The sequence below is a fragment of the Salvelinus sp. IW2-2015 genome, linkage group LG37 (genome assembly GCF_002910315.2).
Source record: "Salvelinus sp. IW2-2015 linkage group LG37, ASM291031v2, whole genome shotgun sequence".
Lineage (NCBI taxonomy): Eukaryota > Metazoa > Chordata > Actinopteri > Salmoniformes > Salmonidae > Salvelinus > Salvelinus sp. IW2-2015.
The window spans coordinates 1693200-1715324 of record NC_036876.1 but is presented as its reverse complement, the minus strand read 5'-3'; the positions used below and the strand labels follow the sequence as shown (position 1 = coordinate 1715324).

The 22125-nt window shown below is 42.2% G+C and overlaps 2 protein-coding genes and 1 pseudogene across 2 annotated transcripts; all 3 read left to right on the top strand.

Annotated features, from left to right (window-relative positions):
* The first annotated feature begins 1053 nt into the window (after nt 1-1053).
* On the top strand, nt 1054-13495 carry LOC111960021 (E3 ubiquitin-protein ligase TRIM39). The gene is made up of 9 exons (XM_023981888.2): nt 1054-1107; nt 2236-2861; nt 3033-3266; nt 3843-3938; nt 5829-5950; nt 9282-9393; nt 9572-9719; nt 9942-9968; nt 10792-13495. The coding sequence occupies exons 2-9, from the start codon at nt 2238-2240 to the stop codon at nt 11346-11348; spliced, it is 1920 nt and encodes a 639-aa protein (XP_023837656.1). The 5' UTR covers nt 1054-1107; nt 2236-2237; the 3' UTR covers nt 11349-13495.
* An 89-nt stretch (nt 13496-13584) lies between these two features.
* On the top strand, nt 13585-17175 carry LOC139023821 (E3 ubiquitin-protein ligase TRIM11-like). The gene is made up of 7 exons (XM_070437782.1): nt 13585-13788; nt 14216-14799; nt 14890-14985; nt 15214-15416; nt 15562-15707; nt 15813-15839; nt 15977-17175. Exons 2-7 carry the CDS (start codon nt 14218-14220, stop codon nt 16555-16557), a joined length of 1635 nt encoding a protein of 544 aa, XP_070293883.1. The 5' UTR covers nt 13585-13788; nt 14216-14217; the 3' UTR covers nt 16558-17175.
* A 272-nt stretch (nt 17176-17447) lies between these two features.
* On the top strand, nt 17448-21377 carry LOC111960133 (zinc-binding protein A33-like; annotated as a pseudogene).
* The last annotated feature ends 748 nt before the right edge of the window (nt 21378-22125 follow it).

Genomic DNA, 22125 nt, shown 5'->3' with positions numbered 1-22125 from the left:
GAACCCCAGTCTCCCGCGTGCCCTGCCCTCGTGACACAGGGAGTCTTTAGATAAATAGCCCAGTACTATACTGCCAACCGTCACATTGTACAGCACCATATTTTCTCTTCCTTCCTAAAGTTTTTCATTTTTCTTGGAATAGAAACACCATAATATGAATGAAATTAATTAAGCAAGTACCAGTCAAAAGTTTGGACACACCTACTCATTCCAGGATTTTTCTTTATTTTTACTATTTTCTACATTGTAGAATAATAGTGAAAACATCACAACTATGAAATAACACATATGGAATCAGTCTCCCGCATGCCCTCCCCATCTCTGGTAATGCCCATATGGAAGACTATCAAATGCTTCTCAAAGATGCCCTCTGGTGGTCAAACTAGCACTAACTTGCATTAACAGAAAAAATGGCTCACGATTAAATGACATGCCACAGAATGCTGCGGCAGCTCGCAAGGTGTGCCGCTGTATGACACAACCTTTAAAGGAGGAACCACTGTGTTTATGACCTTTGTAAAACCTGACGTGGGAGAGAGAGAGAGAGGAGGGGGGGCACAATATACACCCAAAAGGCCACGTGATGACATAACTTACATCTAAAGTGAGAGATACGGCATTGTGGGATGTTGACGTTCACATTTTAGTAACTTAGCAGACGCTCTTACCCAACAATTAGGGGTAAGTGCCTTGCTCAAGGGCACATTGACAGATGGTTCACCTAGTCGGCTCGCGGATTCAAGCCAGCTTTCGGATACTAGCCCAAACCTCTTAACTGCTACGCTACCTGCCACCCCGGTATGTCTATTCTATGTGTTACTAATTTTTGTGTTGAGTGTATGACCCAATCTTACAAATGTTAATCAATGAAAAAGTGACCTAGGGCTGTAGGCAAAGAATGATAAAAGCCATTACCTAATAAAGGGTTAATCTTGTTCCCCTTTGTGCACAGTGATCGTGGAAGTATAAATTGGTAAATGAGGTGAAGAGGCGGAGGGAGAGGGGTATATTTTGGGGAGTGGGGCTGTTGGTGGCAACAGTGTCATGTGTCAGTGTTGGTCAGAGCAGGGACTGTCTACAGTGGTTCTCTACAGCAGCTGCCTTCTGGTGAGTGTTCCCATATCTCTCTTTTTCTCTGTCTCTATCTGTCTATGTCTCTGTCTCTCTCTTTCTCTGCACGTTTTCTCTCTACCTCAACTGCTTCAGCAAGAATACACTTAAGGTATTGGGAATTCTATAATGTATTTTTGATTGTGTTTGTATCCGATCAGGACAGATGGGAAAGAGTTTAATATCGTTGATAATGTGAGGCTTCAACTAAAGCTTGGTCTCAGCTGTTGAAATATCTTGATTGTGTACTACAGTCGGATTGGAGGATGCATATGAAAACAAATCATTTGTAATTATCTGAGGAGAAAGTCTCTTTGTGGTTATAATAATAACAATCTATTTTTCCTCCTGAAGTTAACACTCATTCACTTATGTAAAACCATTGGATTGATATACCAGTCATCTTTCAAATCCATGAAGAGAAGTGTACCTGTCTGGAGAAAGAAGAGCTTATACGCATGTACCCAAGTTGTTTATGACAGAGAAAGCAGAGCAGATCTATGAATAGCCAACCTTCTATCCATGGTGTGTATTCCAAATGGCACCATATTCCCTTTATTGTGCACTACTTTTGACCAGAGCCATGTGGGCACAAGTCGAAAGTAATGCACTGCATAGGGTATTATGGTTCCATTTGGAACGCAGGCCATGTGTTCATAAATGCTTGTTGCCCAAATTCCAAAGCGGGTGGGCCAGGGGTGCACATAGTTTTAACATGCTGACAACCTGCTTTCCAAATCAAACAACTCTTGCCTAGTCTATTTAACATGGGGGATAATTCAAGTAATGAATGCCCACACGCTTATCAACAGATCTCGCTTGGCTCGTCATCAGAAGTGGCGAGGACCGCATTTGTTGTTAGTGTTATAATAGTAATTCTTCAAGAAACACTTGAAATTAATATCTAATATTCTAGTTCGAGAAATATATTTTGGAGACGATATTAACAGCCATCCATACTTCATGAAGACCTTTTTGTTTTAAAATACACCTGATGTTACTGCCTGCTTTATGGCCCGCATCTCACAGGTCAGATATCACAGGTTGGACAACGATCCCAATGTCAATAAAGTGTCACAGAACACTGCAATGTAAAGTGTGACAGTGCATGGCGTTCTCTGCCAGCAATGGCTTACCTTGCAGGAAATAATGGAAATCTGGCGGAAGAGCAGGTCCATTGTTCCATCTGTCTGGACGTGTTCACCAACCCTGTCTCCATCCCCTGTGGACATAACTTCTGCCGCTGCTGCATCCTAGACTACTGGAAGACCACCGCCCTGTTCCAATGCCCCATGTGCAAGAAGACCTTCTTCAAGAGGCCCGACATTAGCATCAACACTGTCCTGAGGGAGATTGCAGAGCAATTCAAGTACATCAGGGTTAGCAATGCAGAGCGTCTCCAACAGCAGGAGCTGAAAGAGGAACGTGAGCTACAAAAGAAGATGGAGGAAAAAAGAAAGGAGCAGGAGGAGAAAAAGATGGAGCAGGAAACTAAGAAGAAAGAACAGCAGGATCTGGTTCAAAAGCAGCAGAAACTTCTTCAGGAGCTGAGGCTGAATCAAAAGATGCAGAAGCTACAGCTACAGCGAACGACCAGCCAGGAACCAGAGAAATTAATGGATTCAAAACCAGAGGAAAAGCCAAAGGCACCACCAGCCCTTGCTCCGCCCTCTCCACCCCACACTCCCTGGGGCGAGGTTTCTTGTGATGTCTGCATGGGTGATCGCATGAAGGCTGTCAAGTCCTGCCTGGTGATATACGATTCTTATTAGATTTGTTTGTTGTGTTTTGGATAATATATAATTTATACATTTCTTGTCTGTTATATTTTGATGATGATGAAGATTATTCAAGTTGATTGTTCTGAAAGCGCTTAACAATTGTAATAATTTATTATGATTATTATTATGAATTATTCATAGGTGTGTCTGACCTCGTACTGCGAGGAACACATGAAGAACCACAACACCCGCTTCACTAAGCACAAGCTGATTGAGCCTGTGGCTAACCTGGAAGATAGAATGTGTCCGAAGCACGAGAGGCTCCTGGAGCTCTTCTGTAAGAAGGACCAGATGTGTGTGTGTGTGCTGTGCACCGAGACTGACCACAGAGCCCACTATACTGTCCCTGTGGAGAGGGAGTGGTCTGACAAGAAGGTGAGAGGAATCCCCTAGACTTGAGGTTAAATCCTAACATCCAATTTTCTCTTAGTCATGCATTGATGTCAGTGAGAGACTGGAAGTTAGGATTTGCCCCATACTGTGCAAACACCATACTGTATCTGAACGTGTTGAGAATGAATTGCAGTTCATTGAATTGGTTTATAATTTTCGAAGACATAGCAACTCTTCTGATGTCAAGGCCTGATGCACATAGCATGGAAAGCAAAAGAGTATAGTCTAATCCTGATGTTGCATCACATTATTATCTATAGTCCACTACTAATAAAACCGACAGACAGTGATTCCAATTGCGGTTGTAAAAGTAACTTTCAGAAGAGATCAAGTGTATTTGTTACTTAAATACACCAATAAAACACTACAATTTGTGAAGCCTAGCAGTAGATTTTATTGGAAGAGAATATGCTGCCTACCCTGAATTCCAGTCTGCTTGTGCTATCATGCCAAGTCCTTGTTGGTCATTGTCAACATGTTGTATAAGCAGATCTGGGACCAGGCTATAGACTGCCTCAGGTAAGATGAATTATCTCTCACCTACGTTTCCCACATCAGGCTCAGCTGAAGAAGACAGAGATTGATGTACAGCAGATGATCCAGGAAAGACTGAAGAAGGTGGAGGAGATCAAACACTCAGTGGAGCTGAATAAAGTGAGTTATTTGGCTGCTATGAAAATGGTACCCTATTCCCTACATAGTGGACAACTTTTAACAATACGGGCCCTGGTTAAAAGGTACCCTGTTCTGTACATAGTGCACTACTTTTCATCACAGCCTTGGATCCTGGTCAAAAGCAGTACTCTATAGCATATAGGAAACAGAGGTTATATAATTGTATTTATTTTTTACCTTTATTTAACAAGGCAAGTCGGTTAAGAACAAATTCTTGTTTACAATGAAGGCCTAGGAACAGTGGGTTAACTGCCTTGTTCAGGGGCAGAACAACAGATTTGTACCTTTTCAGCTCTGGGATTCGATCCACCAACCTTTCTGTTACAGGCCCAACACTAACCACTAGGCTACCTGCCGCCCAGTTGTCAAGTTGACAGTTGGGATTCGTACTGTACAAGAGATTAAATCATAGATATATCAGGGATATATTTTGACAAACATGGTGAGATGAACTTGTGGATGCCATTTTTATGTCTCTGTGTCCAATATGAAGGGAGTTAGAGGTACTGTAGTTGCGTGAGCTAATGCTGACTAGCATTAGCTCATTACGCTAACGCTCATGAGCAATTGAACTAGTTAGCCACTTCCTTCAAATTGCACGCAGAGACATAAAAATGGTACCCACAAGTTCATCTGACTCTAGGGAAGTAGATACAGGGCCTCATTGCCAAAATCCTGAAGGATCCCTTTAAGGACCAGGGTTGACATAATACACTGCTGGATTCTAGGATATAATTTAGCTTTGTACATCGGCCCAATGTGGGGAGCAGGGTTGACACAATACATTGCTGTTGGATTTTGTAGGGTAGATCCGTATTTTAGCTTCAAAGTATTTTCCTTCCTTTATCGAGATGTAGAAAAACACACAATGTAAATGTATCCTCCTCAGGCAACCTAAAGGTCGTCTGACAGAAGGGGTGGATCTCAATAACGTCCTGGCACACTCAAAGCCAACACTTCAGCCATAAAGACCAAAGAGTCTGAAAGGCGCTGCATCCCAAACAGCCCCCATTCCTTATGTCGTGCACTACTTTTGACCAGGGCCCTGGTTAAAAGTAGTTCACTTATTAGGGAATAGGGTGTAATTTGGTGTGCACCCTGGACCTCTTGGCAGGGTTGTAGTGTTAACCTTATTGATGTGCTTACTACAGGGCGTTAGACAGAATACTGTAGTATACTACTGCCGCTGCAGCTGCTGCTCAAGAAATGATATCCTCTTCTACACTCTAGAGAGGTGTCCCAATACAGTATAATAATAACATTGATGATACCCAGTTGCTAAGAAGTAAGCAATATTCAAACGTGTAATAATCAAATCAAATTGTATTTGTCACATGCTTCGTTAACAGCAGGTGTAGACTAACAGTGAAATGTTTACTTACCAACAATGCAGATAGAAACAAATTGAAAGATAATAACATAGGGAATAAATACAATGATAATTTACTCATTGTAACACTGCTCTAAAATGGTTTTTACCATGTTATGAAGTGTAAATATTGTGAAGTATGATCCAGTACCCAGAGGGAATACCATAATATAAACAACTAGTATGCACACTGCTGTAGTCACAACTGGGGTTACAAAATACCTGAAACTTTCAATAAATTCCCTGGTTTTCCAGAAATCCTGATTGGAGATGTCCGGATTTCCTGATTATTCCCTTCTGATTCCAGGAATCCTCCAACCAAGAAAACCAGGGAATTTATAGAAAGTTCAAGGAATTTTGCAACCCTAGTCTTAATTATGCAATTACAAATATGTAAATACCATGTAACAATGTATAATAACATTGTAATTACTATGGTATAAGTGGGACCCCAGAATGCAATACTGCTTCACCTTAAGTAATAGTACTCCCTGCTATAGTCCAGCGCCCAGAGGGAGATCGAGGACAGCAAGCAGATGTTCCAAGAGCTGATTCACTCCATCCAGAGGACCCAGACTGAGCTGGTGCTGGCCATCGAGGAGAAGCAGAGCGAGACAGAGAGGTGTGTAGGGGAGGTACTACAGTACCCATAATGCTCTGTGTCGTGTATCCGGTGTTATCTTACTAAAGAGGTTCCTGATGGAGAAAATGGAGCTGACAGATGGCAGCTCTGCTTCTAGCTCCTAAGCAACTTTTCAGTATTTCGTTTTTTTGTCTTATTTCTTACATTATTAGCCCAGAAAGTGTTTTGTGTTATTACATACAACCGGGAAATAACATTTAGATATCAGATCGGCGGTAACTCACCAGCATTACGACCAGAAATATGACTTTCCCGAATTGGATCCTTTGTTCGTACCCCACAGGGCAATTTAACTTATCCCAAAGGCTGCTCCAAGACGCCACCGGCAAAGAAGAGGTATTCAGAGTGGACTTCTAGCCGACTCAGGATGCGTGCATACCATCCACCACTTCAGAGTATTTTACTAGCTAATGTTCAGTCCTTGAACTATAAAGTAGACAAGCTCAGGGTGAGGATCTCCTTCCAGAGAGACATCAGGGACTGTAACAAACTCTGTTTCACGGAATCATGGCTCTCTCCGGAAATATTGTCCCCGTCCATATAGCCAGCTGGGTTCTCAGTATATCGCGCAGACAGGAATAAAGAACTCAACGAGAAGAAGAAAGGAAGTAGTGTATGTTTCATGATTAACTACTCATAGTGTGATTGTGATAACGTACAGGAACTCAAGTCCTTTTGTTCACCCAACCTAGAATATCTCACAATCAAATGTCTACTGTATTACCTCCCAAGAGAGTTCTCTTCGGTTAAAGTCACAGCCATGTATATTCCCCTTCAAGCCAATACCATGACGGCCCTCAAGGAATTACACTGGACTTTGTGCAAACTGGAAACCACATGTCCTGAGGCCGCATTTATTGTAGCTGGGGATTTTATCAAAGCAAATTTGAGGAAAACGCTACCAAAGTTCTATCACCCTTTTGACTGTAGTACTCACGCTACAGAAATTCTTGACTCCTTTCCGGGATGACTGCAAGGCCCTCCCCCGCCCTCCCTTCAGCAAATTAGATCACGACTTCATTCTGCTCCTCCCTTCCTACAGGCATAAACTCACACAGGAAGTACCCGTGCTAAGTACTTTTCAACGCTGACCAATCAGAATCCATGCTTCAAGATTATTTTCATCAGGTGGACTGGGATATGTTCCGGGTTGCCTCTGAGAATAACATTGACGTATTCACGACAGGGTAACTGAGTACATCAAGAAGTGTGTAGGGAATGTTGTTCCCACTGTGACTACCTTGACCAAAAACTGTGATAGATGGCAGCATTCGAACAAAACTGAAAGTGCCAACCACCGCATTTAACAACGGCAAGATGACTGGGAATATGGTCCAATACAAACAGTGTATTTACTCCCTCTGTAAGGCAATCAAACAGGCAAAACATCAGTACAGAGACAAAGTGGAATTGCAATTCTATGGCTCAGACACGAGATGTAGTATGTGGCTGGGTCTACATACAATCACCGATTACAAAGGGAAAACCAGCCAAGTCACGGACACCGACGTCTTGCTCCCAGACAAGCTAAACACCTTCTTCGCCCACATTGAGGATAACACAGTGCCACCGACACGGTCTGCTCCCAAGGACTGTGGGCTCTCGTTCTCCATGGCCGACGTGAGTAAGACATTTTAATCGTGTTAACCCTCGCAAGGCTGCCGGTCCAGACAGTATCCCTAGCCGCGTCCTCAGAGCATGTGCAGACCAGCTGGCTGGAGTATTTACGGACATATTCAATCTCTACCTATCCGAGTCCACTTGCTTCAAGTTGTCCACCATTGTTCCTGTACCCAAGAAAGCAAAGGTAACTGAACTAAATGACTATCACCCTGTAGCACTCACTTCTGACAAAATTAAATGCTTTGAGAGGCTAGTTAAGGATCATATCACCTCCACCTTACCTGACACCCTAGACCCACTTCAATTTGCATACCGCCCCAATAGATCCACACATTATGCAATCGCCATTGCACTGCACACTGCCCTATTCCATCTGGACAAGAGGAATACATGTGTAAGAATGCTGTTCATTGAATATAGCTCAGCCTTCAACACCATAGTACCCTCCAAGCTCATCATTAATCTTGGGGCCCTGGGTCTGAACCCCGCCCTGTGCAACTGGGTCCTGGACTTCCTGATGCGCCGCCCCCAGGTGGTGAAGGTAGGAAACAACACCTCCGCTACGCTGATCCTCAAAACAGGGGCCCCACAAGGGTATGTGTTCAGCCCCCTCCTGTATTCCCTGTTCACCCATGACTGCTTGGCCACGCACATCTCAAACTCAATCATCAAGTTTGCAGACGACACAACAGTAGTAGGCCTGATTAACAACAATGACAAAACCGCCTACAGGGAGGAAGTGAGGGCCCTAGCGGGGTAGTGCCAGGAAAAAAACCTCTCCCTCAGCGTCAACAAAACAAAGGAGCTGATCATGGACAACAGAGAGAGCACGCCCATATTCACATTGACGGGACCGCAGTGGAAAAGGGAAAGCTTCAAGTTCCTCGGCGTACACATCACTGACAATCTGAAATGATCCACCCACACAGCCAGTGTGGTGAAAAAGGCGCAACAGCGCCTCTTCAACCTCAGGAGGCTGAAGAAATGTGTGTTGGCCCCCAAGACCCTCACAAACTTTTACAGATGTACATTTGAGAGCATCCTGTCGGGCTGTATCACAGTCTAGTACGGCAACTTTGCCGCCCGCAACCGCAGGGCTCTCCAGAGGGTGGTGTAGTCTACCCAATGCATCACCGGGGGCACACTGCCTGCCCTCCAAGATACCTACGGCACACGATGTACAGGAAGGCCAAAAAGATTATCAAGGACGTCAACCACCCGAGCCACGGCCTGTTCACCCCGCTTTCATCCAGAAGGCGAGGTCAGTACAGGTGAATCAATGCTGGGACCGAGAGACTGAAAAACAGCTTCTATCTCAAGGCCATCAGACTGCTAAATAGGCATCACTAACCGGCTACCACCCGGTTACTCAACCATGCACCTTAGAGGCTGCTGCCCTATATACATAGACATGGAATCGCTGGTCACTTTCAATGGAACACCAGTCACCTTAATAATGTTTACATACTGTTTTACTCATTTAATATGTATAGGCTGTACTCTACTGTATTTTAATTCCATTCTTTTACTTTTAGATTTGTGTGTATTGTTAGATATTACTGCACTGTTGGAGCTAGGAACACAAGCATTTCGCTAAACCCGCAATATCGTCTGCTAAATATGTTTATTTCACCAATAAAATGTGATTTTATTTTAAGTTAACACTATGGTGTCCTGTCTCTACAAGGTGGTCCCAGGGACTCATAGGGGATCTGGAGCAGGAGATCACTGAGCTACAGAGGAGGAATAAAGACCTGGAACACCTCTCATGCACAGAAGACCACATCCACTTCCTACAGGTTGGAATTATTTCATACATTCATTTCATTGTCAATGCATAGCAGAATATATGTGTGTGGTACCCAAGCATCATGAGAATGACCACACATTGTAGAGTCTAGATACTGTAGATATATGGCATACAAATATATTGCATAGGTAGATTGACTCACCGTTTTTTCATATCTCTCGCTGTAGAGTTTCCCAGCCCTGTGCAGCCCTCCAGCCACTAAGGACTGGTCTGGGACCAGGGTTCACTCTGAGGTGTGTGTTGGGATCATCAGAAGAGCAGTGTCAGAACTGGAAAAAACACTGGCTAAAGAAATTGAGAAACTGGTGGACACTGGTAGGTTTCTGATTCCTCTTTACATGAGGTCCACACCTTTAGGGGCGGGTTCCAGGACACAGATAGTCTAGCCTTAAAATAAAAAGCATTTTCAATGAAGATTCCCCAAAGACTGTGCTTTTCGGTCCAGCAATAGGCTTAATCTGTGTCAAGGAAACTTTCCCCCCCAATGTTCTATATAGCAAATTATACATTGATATTGATTATTTCTTTATTTTACAGAGCTGAAGAGAATTCCAAAATACTCAGGTGAACATTTTTCTTTTCCCTCTGATCCATAGATGTACCTGTGAAATTATCCACAATTCTAGTCCTTAAAAAGTCACAAGCAATATTGTAACTGGTACAATTGAAGCTGTTGATAGAAGTTTTCTGTAGATGCAGACCTAGGATCAGTTTGCCTTCCCAGACTAGTGGTGCACGGTCAGCTGATTGTTCACCTGCACCTGCCTGAAATCGCTAGTAACCCATCCGCAACCACCCGACTATATGTGATAAAGTGAAAATCAAAGGCCCACACCCGACCCTAACCCGCTAAAATAGAAAATGCACTAGGCTACAATCAGAGATCTCAGAATGATTTTTTTGACCGTTGGAGCAGAATTTTTTTTATTGTCTATGTTTCTGCTTATGATTTTAGGACATTTTGGTAGGCTGTTTGTTAGTCAACTTGTCTATAATCAGATGCATGCAGTTTCTTTTTTGCCATTCTAAATGATAATGCCCTAGAAAAGGGTTTTCCAAGCTCGGTCCTGGGCCCCCCCCTGGGTGCACTTTTTGGCTTTTGCCCTAGCACTACACAGATGATTCACATAACCAACTCATCATCAAGCTTTGAGTATTTTAATCAGATTTGTAGTGCTAGGGATAAAATCAAAGTGTGCAGGGGAGTTACACATAACTGACCTAAGAACAGTGGGCAGGTGCAATTGCATCCTATTCCTATATATTCCACACATCTCTAACACCTTTACCAGGTCTCTCCTGAAAAATGTATATTGAGACTAACCTTTCAATGTAATTTCATTGCATTACATACAGTAGCTCACACATTTCTCCTCCCCATTCTCAGTCGACCTGACACTTGACCCGGACACAGCCAACCCGTGGCTCCAGCTCTCAGAGGACGGTCGACAGGTACGACACCTCGGGGCGTGGCAGGACCTTCCGGACGTCCCAGAGCGTTTTGACACCGTGGTCATCGTCCTGGGCTGCGAGGGCTTCAGCACCGGGCGGCACTACTGGGAGGTTCAGGTGGGAGACAAAGATGACTGGTACCTAGGCGTGGCCAAGGCATCGGTCAACAGGAAGGGCCGGATCGCCATTAGCTCCTCCCAGGGCTACTGGGCGCTGGCCATGAAGAAAGGTCAGGAGTATAGGGCCTCCACGACCCCGCCGTTACCGCTGACCCTTGACCCCAAGCCAAAGAGGGTCGGGGTGTACGTGGACTGTGAGGAGGGCCAGGTGTCATTTTACAATGTGAGGGAGAGGAGTCATATCTATACGTTCATGGAGGACAGTTTTAAGGAAAAGTTGTTTCCCTTCTTTTATTTATACTGTTGTGATAAACAGTCGGATACCATGGTAATCTGTCCGGCCAATGAGAAGACTCAGATCAAGCAATGCTGAGAAAGACTGCAACTCTGAAAGACTACAATTCTGTGTGCAGGAAATACATTTACAAATTATCTTGGTAGGGAAACCATGTCTGAATTATATATATACAGTGCATTTAGAAAGTATTCAGATCCCTTGACATTTTCCACATTTTGTTACGTTATTCTAAAATGGATGAAAATGTTTTTTTCCCTCATCAATCTACACACAATACCCTATAATGACACCCCCACCCCCCAAGAAATAGAACATTTTGCAAATGTATTAAAGATAAAAAGCTGAAATATCACATTTACATAAGTATTCAGACCGTTACTCAGTACTTTGTTGAAGCACTTTTGCAGCGATTACAGCCTCGAGTCTTCTTAATTAAGTATTACGCTACAAGCTTGGCACACCTGTATTTGGGGAGTTTCTCCCATTCTTCTCTCTCAAGCTCTGTCAGATTGGATGGGGAGCGTTGCCGAACAGCTATTTTCAGGTCTCTCCAGAGATGTTAGATTGGGTTCAAGTCCGGGCTCTGGCTGGGCCACTCAAGGACATGGAGAGACTTGTCCTGAAGCCACTCCTGCGTTATCATTGGCTGTGTGCTTAGGGTTGTTGTCCCTTTGGAAGGTTAACCTTCGCCCCAGTCTGAGGTCAGGAGCGCTCTGAAGCATGTTTTCATCAAAGATCTCTCTGTACTTTGCTCCGTTCATCTTTCCCTCAATCCTCCCAGTCCCTGCTGCTGAAACACAATATTGGTTTCATCAGACCAGAGAATCTTGTTTCTCATTATCTGAGAGCCTTAGGTGCCTTTTGGCAAACTCCAAGGAGGCTTTCATGTGCCTTTTACTGAGGATTGGCTTCCGTCTGGCCACTCTACCATAAATGCGTAATTGGTGGAGTGCTGCAGAGATGGTTGTCCTTCTGGAAGATTCTCCCATCTCCACAGAGAAACTGGAGCTCTGTCAGTGACCACTGGGTTCTTGGTCATCTCCCTGACCAAGGCCCTTCTCCCCCGATTGCTCAGTTTGTCCGTGCGGCCAGCTCTAGGAAGAGTCTTGGTGGTTCCAAACTTCTTCCATTTAAGAATGATGTTTTGGTACCCTTCCCCAGATCTGTGCTTTGACACAATCCTGCCTCGGAGCTCTATGGACAATTCCTTCGACCTCACGATTTGGTTTTTGCTTTGACATGCGCTGTCAACTGTGGGACCTTATATAGACAGGTCTGTGCCTTTCCAAATCATGTCCAATCAATTGAATTTACCACAGCTGGACTCCAATCAAGTTGTAGAAACATCTCAAGGATGATCAATGGAAACAGGATGGACCTGACCTCAATTGCGAGTCTCATAGCAAAGGGTCTGAATACTTATGTAAAGGTATTTCTGTTCTTAATTTTTAATACATTTGCAAAAATGTCTAAAAACCTGTTTTGCTTTGTCATTATGGGGTATTGTGTGTAGATTGATGAGAACATTATTTTTATACAATTTTTTTATACATTTTAGATTAAGGTTGTAAAGTAAAAATATGTGGAAAAGGGGAAGGCGTCTGAGGACTTTCCGAATGCGCTGTAAACTCTTAGGGAGTGCCAGACGTCAATATCTTTTCACAATTGCAGGAGGGGCTCATATTTAATATTTATTTCATGGTGATAACAATGGAATGTATTATGGTGGTGTCCAGCCCCCCTATCCCCCATGTCAGTTGAACCTTGTTGAGAAAGACTGCAGCTATGATGAACAACTCTGAAAGACTACAGTTCTTTGTGCAGAAAATACCTTTTATAGGAGAAGAAGGCCTGCACACTGTTAAAGCTCCCAATTCAACGATTTATTGACAACGTTTCGATCCGTAACGGATCTTTGTCAGGTCAAACAAACAGAGTTCTCACATCCCAGAAAATACCTTCAAATATAATCTTGGTAGGAAAAGTGGTTGTTTTTTTCTTTGTGTTTTTTTATGGCATATTTCCTGTTCGTTAAAGTCTAGATTAAATATCTGAAAGAAGATGAATCTAACAGACATTGGTTTCATCCCAGGTCCTTGAATGTATCTATGAGGATGACAGTACTGTCCTCTAACTTGCACTTTAGCACCTATTTACATATTCAACTTACATTGTGAAAAAAATATGAATGATTTTCAACAATAAATGTATGTTTGTCTTTGGTCCATGTCTTGTGAGATTTTGAAAAGTTTGAACACACTCAATCTGAAAATGTAGGTTTCACGTGGGAATGTTTTGTGTTACAGTTTAAAGTTTCACTTTCAGCAAAATTATGTCACTTAGCTCCTCCCTCTCAAACATTCATCCTCCTGTCTTTGTAAAGGTAATATAATACAGTACCGTTTGTGAGTATGTGTGTTTCGCTGTTGTCATTCTGGTGGTGCATTTTGAAAAGTGAGCCCAGACAAATCTTGCTATAGACATTTTTTATTGTTTTTTCTTCTTCACAAAACAGGTAGGCATATGTTTTTTTTGTCTTACTTTGGACTTATCTTGTTATTTTCGGGTTGTTGCTTTCTGAGAAAGTGAGAGAAACTGATGTTTTTCATCTTGAGGTTTTGGTTAATTGGCTGGAGGTGTTGGGTTACATGCATGTACAGTGAGTCACTCTCAGCAGGATGGAGACCAGTCTTATTATTGATGATGTAGGTACAAGCCTTTGCTTGCAGTGTAGTTCAGTTTTAGCTGCATAAAATGTTGTGCATGTACTTTTTTTATACATATTTACTTGTGTATTTACAGGATTTTCACTGTAATTGAGCTGAAGTCATTTCTTATGAACCTCATCAATACTGTGCTAAAGTATATGGGCTAAAGGTACTAAAATTATATGATTATTCAAGAGCCATAATAATTTAATAATAACATATCTCCCCCCATAGAGATGTCATCATTGAATGTTGACAGCAGCCTTCTACCAGAAGAGCAGTTCCTGTGCTCTATCTGCCTGAATGTGTTCACTGATCCAGTTACCACTCCTTGTGGCCACACCTTCTGCAAAGTTTGTATTAGTGGATACTGGGATAACAGTGAGATATGCCAGTGTCTAAAATGTCAGAAACGATTCTATGTGAGACCAGAGGTCTCCACCAACTCTGTGATAGAGGAGATCTCAGTGCATATCAAGAGAAGAAGACTTGATATACCAGAATGCTCAGTTTCCGTTGGGGAGGTGGCTTGTGATGTTTGTTCCACAATAAAGCTCAAGGCCCTGAAGTCCTGCCTGGTGTGTCTGACCTCTTACTGTGAGACTCACCTGGAGCCTCATCAGAGAGTGGTGAATCTGAAGAGACACAAGCTGATCGACCCTGTGAATAACTTGGAGGACAGGATGTGTAAGAAGCACGAAAGAGGCCTGGAGCTGTTCTGTAGGACTGATCAGACATGTGTGTGTGTTTTGTGTACTGAGACTGACCACAAGTGTCACAATACTGTACCCATTGAAGAGGAGGGAGTAAAACAAAAGGTAAGACCTTTTAATTCAATTTTTTTCTATCATTCTCTTTCGACGACATCTTAATTTCCTTCATGCATACTTGATATGAATTTTCCACAGGCTGAGCTTGTGTCCACTAAGGCAGAGGTGCAGAAAATGATTCAGGACAGACATGCAAAGATGGAGGAGATCAAACACTCAGTGGTGCTCAGCAAAGTAAGTTCTGACAAAAATAAAACATGTTACATTACCACACTGGATTGCCATAATGTTTATTTAGCCAGTGGGAAAATGTGTATACATTTTTTTAAACCAAAATGAATATTATTCAATCAATTGATCAGAAGGCAGGTATCTTCTGTATTCAAGCAGTTTATAGTAGAGTATTAACCAAATATATTGTTTTTGAAGTAATTAACTCTACATGCAATTTTTTTTCATTAGAAAAGTACTGAGAAAGAAGTGGAGGACAGTGAAAAGCTTTTCACTGAACTGTTACAGTCTATAAAAAAAAGGAGAACTAAGCTTGTGAAGGTAATAGAGGAGAGGCAAAAAGCAGCGGAGAGGAGAGCTGAAGGGCTCACCCAACAGTTGGAGCAGGAAATCACTGAGCTACAGAAGAGAAGCACTGAGCTGGAGCAGCTCTAGTCACTGAGGACTACCTCCACCTCCTACAGGTCAGTGTCCCTCTCTGTCATCAATAGGTTAGGGTTAATCTATATTGTCAATATACTGTAAATGCATGAAGTGAAAACTCCTGAGATAATGAATACATTTTTGGGAGTTGTAGAGTTTGCCGTCCCTTCGCACCCCTCCGTCTACTAAGAAATGGTCCAGGGTGAGTGTTAACACTGATCTGTGTGTGGGGACTTTGAGAAGAGCCTTGTCTCAAATTGAGGAAAACATAAGAGGAGAACTAAAAGTTCTTACAGAAATAGGTAAGATTCATTTTGACCAATATTTATTAAAGAAGCATTTAAAAAAATCTGTCCTATTGTATTCTGTCTGGATTGTTTAATGACGTTCTGTCTATTTTCTTACAGAACTCACAAGAATGCAAGAGTTCAAAGGTGATATAAATTGTAATTTCTTTGAGAATGATAACGAGGTTAATGCTCATTAACAACCATGATATGGCCCATAATTGTGCTATATGTTTTGTAAATGTTATCTAAATTATATATCGGCCCATATCTCCGCTCCTCAGATGAAGTCACTCTGGACCCCAACACTGCAAATCGTTGGCTACAGCTCTCTGAAGACGGAATGCGAACAAAGTACGCCAAAACAGCCCAGACGGTGTCTGACAATCCAAAGAGGTTTGACTACTACTCAGCGGTCTTAGGAGAGAAGGGTTTCAACTCTGGACGCCATTACTGGGAGGTCCAGGTGGGCGTGAGTGGGAGGTGGGAGGTTGGCATTGCCATGAGGGCCGTCAACCGGAAGAAGGCGGTTAAAAAGAATTCCGAACATGGCTTCTTTGTTCTGTCAAAGAGCGGATACTTGGAGTATGAGGCTGGTTCTTCACCCCCTACCACCTTCAATCTGAACCCCATACCGAGAAGAGTCGGTGTGTATGTTGATTACGAGAAAGGGCAGGTGTCTTTTTATGATGTGCTGGCAAAGTCACACCTCTACTCATTCCTTGGTCTGTCCTTCACCGGGAAACTTTACCCCTACTTTTACCTCTACAGCATGAAAAAGAAGTCTGAGTCACTAGTCATTTACATCGATTGGATAAAGAAGTACAAAGACCATTTGAGGAGACTCTCCAATACCGCAAAGTGAAGATACTCACCATAAAAGGCTAGATATTATTACTCAATAGTACTCAATAATACACAAAATTAAATGACTTGGCACCCCTCACTAGTTTCCTCTGATGTAATAAAATCCTATATCATGTTTATATAGCATGTGTTTCCTCATAAACAACAGTAAAAGTTATAAAATGAAGGAATACATAAAGTCGTTATGTTGTCATCAAATATGTGTGTGAAATTCTGCTGTATTTACATGTTTCAAACATTTTTGTATGTATAAGATTTGCAAGAGAGGAAAGTACAATTGATGACATTGAACAAGGAAAGAACAACTCCAACAGCGTATACTAGTATTTGCACACAGGCCTGCTGTGGCTGTGACTTGATTGTATCTATGATTATTGCCCAGCAACAGCCCCAAAACATCACTGCTCTAGAGGAGATCTGCATGGAGGAATGGGCCAAAATACCAGCAACAGTGTGTGAAAACCTTGTGAAGACTTTGACCTCTGTCATTGCCAACAAAGGGTATATAACAAAGTATTGAGATAAACTTTTGTTATTGACCAAATACTTATTTTCCACCATAATTTGCAAATAAATTCATTAAAAATCCTGCAATGTGATTTTCTGGATTTTTTCCCCTCATTTTGTCTGTCATAGTTGAAGTGTACCTATGATGAAAATTACAGGCCTCTCTCATCTTTTTAAGTGGGAGAACTTGCACAATTGGTGGCTGACTAAATACTTTTTTGCCCCACTGTACAGTTGAAGATTTGGGCGTCACCTGTGAATGTTTCCAGTGAGAGTTCTAAGTTTCATTTTAAGTGAAATTATGAAATGTAGCTCCTCCCTTTCAAATGCTCATCCTCCTCCCTTCTAAAAGGAACAGCATTTATCTTCTTGTGAGGGAGTACTGTATGTGTGTGTGATAGTTTTCTTTCCTGTCCTGATGATTCCTGTCTGCGTTTGAAAAGTATGCCGGGACAAATCTAGCTAAAAAAAAAGACAAAACAGGTAGTTATTATTTCTTACTTTTTACTTTTGTTCACTGAAGTGAAAGAAAGTGATGTTCAACTTTAGGTTTCAATTAATTGGCAAGAGGTGTTGGGTTACATGTATATACAGTGAGTCACTCAACAGGGTGGAGACCAGTCTTATTATTGATGATGTAGGTACAAGCCTTTGCTTGCAGTGTAGTTCAGTTCCATCTGCTTAAAATGTTTTTTTATACATATTTCTACATGTGTATTTTACAGCATTTTCACAGTATTTGGGTTGAAGTCATTTCTTATCAACCTTAAGTAAGCAAATGGACTAAATGTATATTGACTCAAAGTATATGGATGATTCAAGAGCCATAATAATTTAATCACAATAACATATCTCCCACATAGAGATGTCATCATTGAATGCTGACAGCAGCCTTCTACCAGAAGAGCAGTTCCTGTGCTCTATCTGCCTGAATGTGTTCACTGATCCAGTTACCACTCCTTGTGGCCACACCTTCTGCAAAGTTTGTATTAGTGGACACTGGGATAACAGTGAGATATGCCAGTGTCTAAAATGTCAGAAACGATTCTATGTGAGACCAGAGGTCTACACCAACTCCGTGATAGAGGAAATCTCTGTGCATATCAAGAGAAGAAGACTTAATGTACCAGAATGCTTAGCTGCTCCTGGGGAGGTTGCTTGTGGTGTTTGTTCTACAAGAAAGATCAAGGCCCTGAAGTCCTGCCTGGTGTGTCTGACCTCTTACTGTGAGACTCACCTGGAGCATCATCAGAGAGTGTGAATCTGAAGAGACACAAGCTGATCGACCCTGTGGAGAACCTGGAGGACAGGATTGGTAAGAAGCATGATAGGCTCCTGGAGCTGTTCTGTAGGAGCGACCAGACATGTGTGTGTCAGTTCTTTACTGAGACAGACCACAAGTCTCACGATACTGTGCCATTGAAGACATGGGAGCACACCAGAAGGTAAGATTTGTTGAAACACACAGTTAACATTTATTTTTCTGCAAAAAACAGAATTGATTTATTCAATATTGTCTGTCTATAGGGTGAGCTTGCAGCCGCTAAAGCAGAGGTTGGAAAGATGGTCCAGGTCAGACAGAAGAAGGTGGATGAATCAAACACTCCGTGGAGCCTCAGTAGGGGTAAAGTCTTTAGAAATGTCATAATAAAAATATTCACCATACACAATGTTAATGTAATCATTGGGAAAATGGGTATAACAATTCAATCAGTTAATAAATAGTGTGTATACATCTTTCCATTACATCAGAAAAGTACAAACAAAGATATTGAGGACAGTGAGAATCTCTTCACCAATCTGTTGCGTTCGGTTGACGAAAGACGAACCAATCTAAAGCAGGTGATGGAGGCGATGCAAACAGCAGCAGAGAAAAGGGCTGAAGGACTCATCAATGACCTGGAGCAGGAAATCACTGAGTTACAGAGGAGAAGCACTGAGCTGGAGCAGCTCTCACACACTGAGGATCACCTCCACTTCCTACAGGCCAGTATCACTCTCAGTGGTTGATGTCAATGTATCAGAGGATTATTATACTGTACATAACTTAATGTTGTTGGCTTTCTGATCTCCTTCCCTGCAGACTTACCTGACCCTATGTGCCCCTCCATCCACCAAGGACTTTTCTGAGATCAGTGTGTACTCAGATCTGTGTGTTGGGATAGTGAGGAGAGCCGTGTCCAATCTGGTGGAGATATTCAAGAGAGAATTGAAAACACTAACAGACATGGGTAAGCTTTATGTTAAATTATTTAAAAAATATATATATATATTTCTGAATGTAAATATAGTGGAGGATCAATCATTTTCATATTTTTTTCAGAACTGAAGAGAATGGGGGGGTTTAAAGGTAAGATGCTAAATTCTTCAACTACAAGCAGTATGACACTTAAATCAGAGCAGTAATTGCCATTAACAGTGAATACAGTGCTATGATGAAGTATTTTCCCTCTATCAAATTTTCTCGACTTGTGCATATTTTTGACACTGAAAGTTATGAGATCTTCAACCAAAACCTAATATTAGATAAAGGGAACCTGAATGAACAAATAACACAACAATTACATACTTATTTCATTTATTTCATTAACAACGCTATGCAACACCCAATGCCCCTGTGTGAAAAATAAATTGCCCCCTTATGCTCTTTATACTTATGCCCCTTTAGCTGCAATGACTGCAACCAAATGCTTCCTGTAGTTGTTGATCAGTCTCTCACATCATGTGGAGGAATTTTGGCCCACTCTTCCATGCAGAAATGCTTTAACTCAGCAACATTTGTGGGTTTTCAAGCATGAACTGCTCATTTCAAGTCCTGCCACAACATCTCAATTGGGATTAGGTCATGGTTTCTGCTCTGTATCAGATAATTCTACAAGAGAATATTAGACCATCAGTCTGTGAGCTGAAGCTGAAGCACAGCTGGTTCATGCAGCAAGACAATTGTCCAAAGCACACAATCAAGTCTACATAAAATTGTTAAAACGCAACCAATTTGAAGTTGTGGAATGGCCTAAACTGAAAGTCGAGACCAAATCCCAATTGAGATGCTGTGGCAGGACTTGAAACAAGCAGTTCATTATTGAAAACCCGCAAATATCGCTGAGTTAAAGCAGTTCTGCATGGAAGAGTGGGCCAAAATTCTTACACAGCGATGTGAGATACTGATCAACAATGACAGGAAGCATTTGGTTGCAGTCATTGCAGCGGTGACACAACCAGTTATTGAGTGTAAGGGGGCAATTATTTTTTCACACAGGGGAATTGTGTGTTACATTACATTGTAAACTCAGATTCCCTTTATCTAATATTAGGTTTAAGTTGAAGAACTGAAAACATTCAGTATCACAAATATGCAAAAATGAAGAAAAACAGAAAGGCATATACTTTTTCGCAGCACTATATATTTCAGTAAGGTTGCTATCAATTTTCTGTTCCACAGAGGACGTCACCCTGGACTCGAACACAGCAAGTCGTTGGATATGCCTGTTTGATGGTGGCAAACGCATCAAATACACTAAAACACCCCAGATCATATCTGACAACCCAGAGAGGTTTGACATCTACCCCATGGTTTTAGGAGAGAAAGGCTTCAACTCTGAACGCCATTACTGGGAGGTTCAGGTGGGCCTAAGAAATGACTGGGATGTAGGCGTTGCCAAGGAAACAGTAAACAGGAAGGAAAAGGTCCAAATTATCTCAGCGCATGGGTTCTTTGCACTGGGAAAAGATGGATTTGATTATAAGGTTCATTCCTCCCCCCTTAAGAATCTTTATCTGAACCCCAGGCCTAGAAAAATTGGGATCTATGTGGACTATGAGAGGGGTCAGGTCTCCTTCTACGACGTGGATGAAAAATCTCACATCTACTCTTTCACAAACCAGTCTTTCACTGAGAAACTCTACCCTTACTTTTACGTGTATAGCAAGGCCAAAAAGTCAGAGGCATTGGTCATTTCCTGCATGGAGGACCCAAGAGCACGCTACCTATCACTCCTGCAAGCCGTCTCTAAAGCTAAAGAGTAACACATATGAATTGTATGGCCATAGCACTCTAAAAATCTGGTTTTATAGTTTCCCTTCCAGTCATTCTAATGCATCATAATGTGGTTCACTTTCTATGAATCCCATAAATATTTATTTCTAATGTATCTTTAGTAACAGTGTCAAAACACATTTTATAGCCATTTTACATATCGTAGAACAATAATTCAATGTTGTTGACACTGTTGCCTTTCTGTATCAATGGCTGTTTAGTTTGTATGTACACTATGAGTGTATAATGTATTAAATCAATAATTTTCTAATCTACATTTTGGATTGCGCCTCTTCACCACACTGTCAGTGTGGGTGAACCTTTTCAGATTGTCATTATGTGTACGCCGAGGAACTTGAAGCTTTCCATCTTCTTCACTGCAGCCCTGTCGATGTGGATAGGGCGTGCTCCCTTTGTTGTTTCCTGAAGTCCACAATCAGCTCCTTTGTTTTGTGTGACGTTGAGGGAGAGGTTATTTTCCTGGCACCACTCCGCAGGGCCCTCAGGCTGTCTCGTCAGTGGTCATGGTGAACAGGGTGTACAGGAGGGGACTGAGCACGCAACCTTGTGGTGACCCTGTGTTGAGATCAGCGAAGTGGAGGTGTTTTTCCTACCTTCACCACCTGGGGGCGGCCTTTCAGGAAGTCCAGGATCCAGTTGCACCGATCGCGGTTCAGACCCAGAGGCCCGAGCTCAATTATAATCTTGGAGGGTACTATTGCTGTTGAAGGCTGAGCTATAGTCAATGAATAGCATTCTTACATAGGTATTCCTCTTGTCGGTAGCACGGGTAACATTCCAGAGAGACATCAGGGATTGCAACGTGCTCTGCTTCACGGAAACATGGCTAACTCAAGAGACGCTAACGGAGTCGGTGCAGCCAGCTGGTTTCTTCACGCATCGCGCCGACAGAAACATACATCTTCTGTAAGAAGAGGGGCGGGGGGTATGCCTTATGATTAACGAGACGTGGTGTGACATCATAACAACACACAGGAACTCAAGTCATTCTGTTCACCTGAT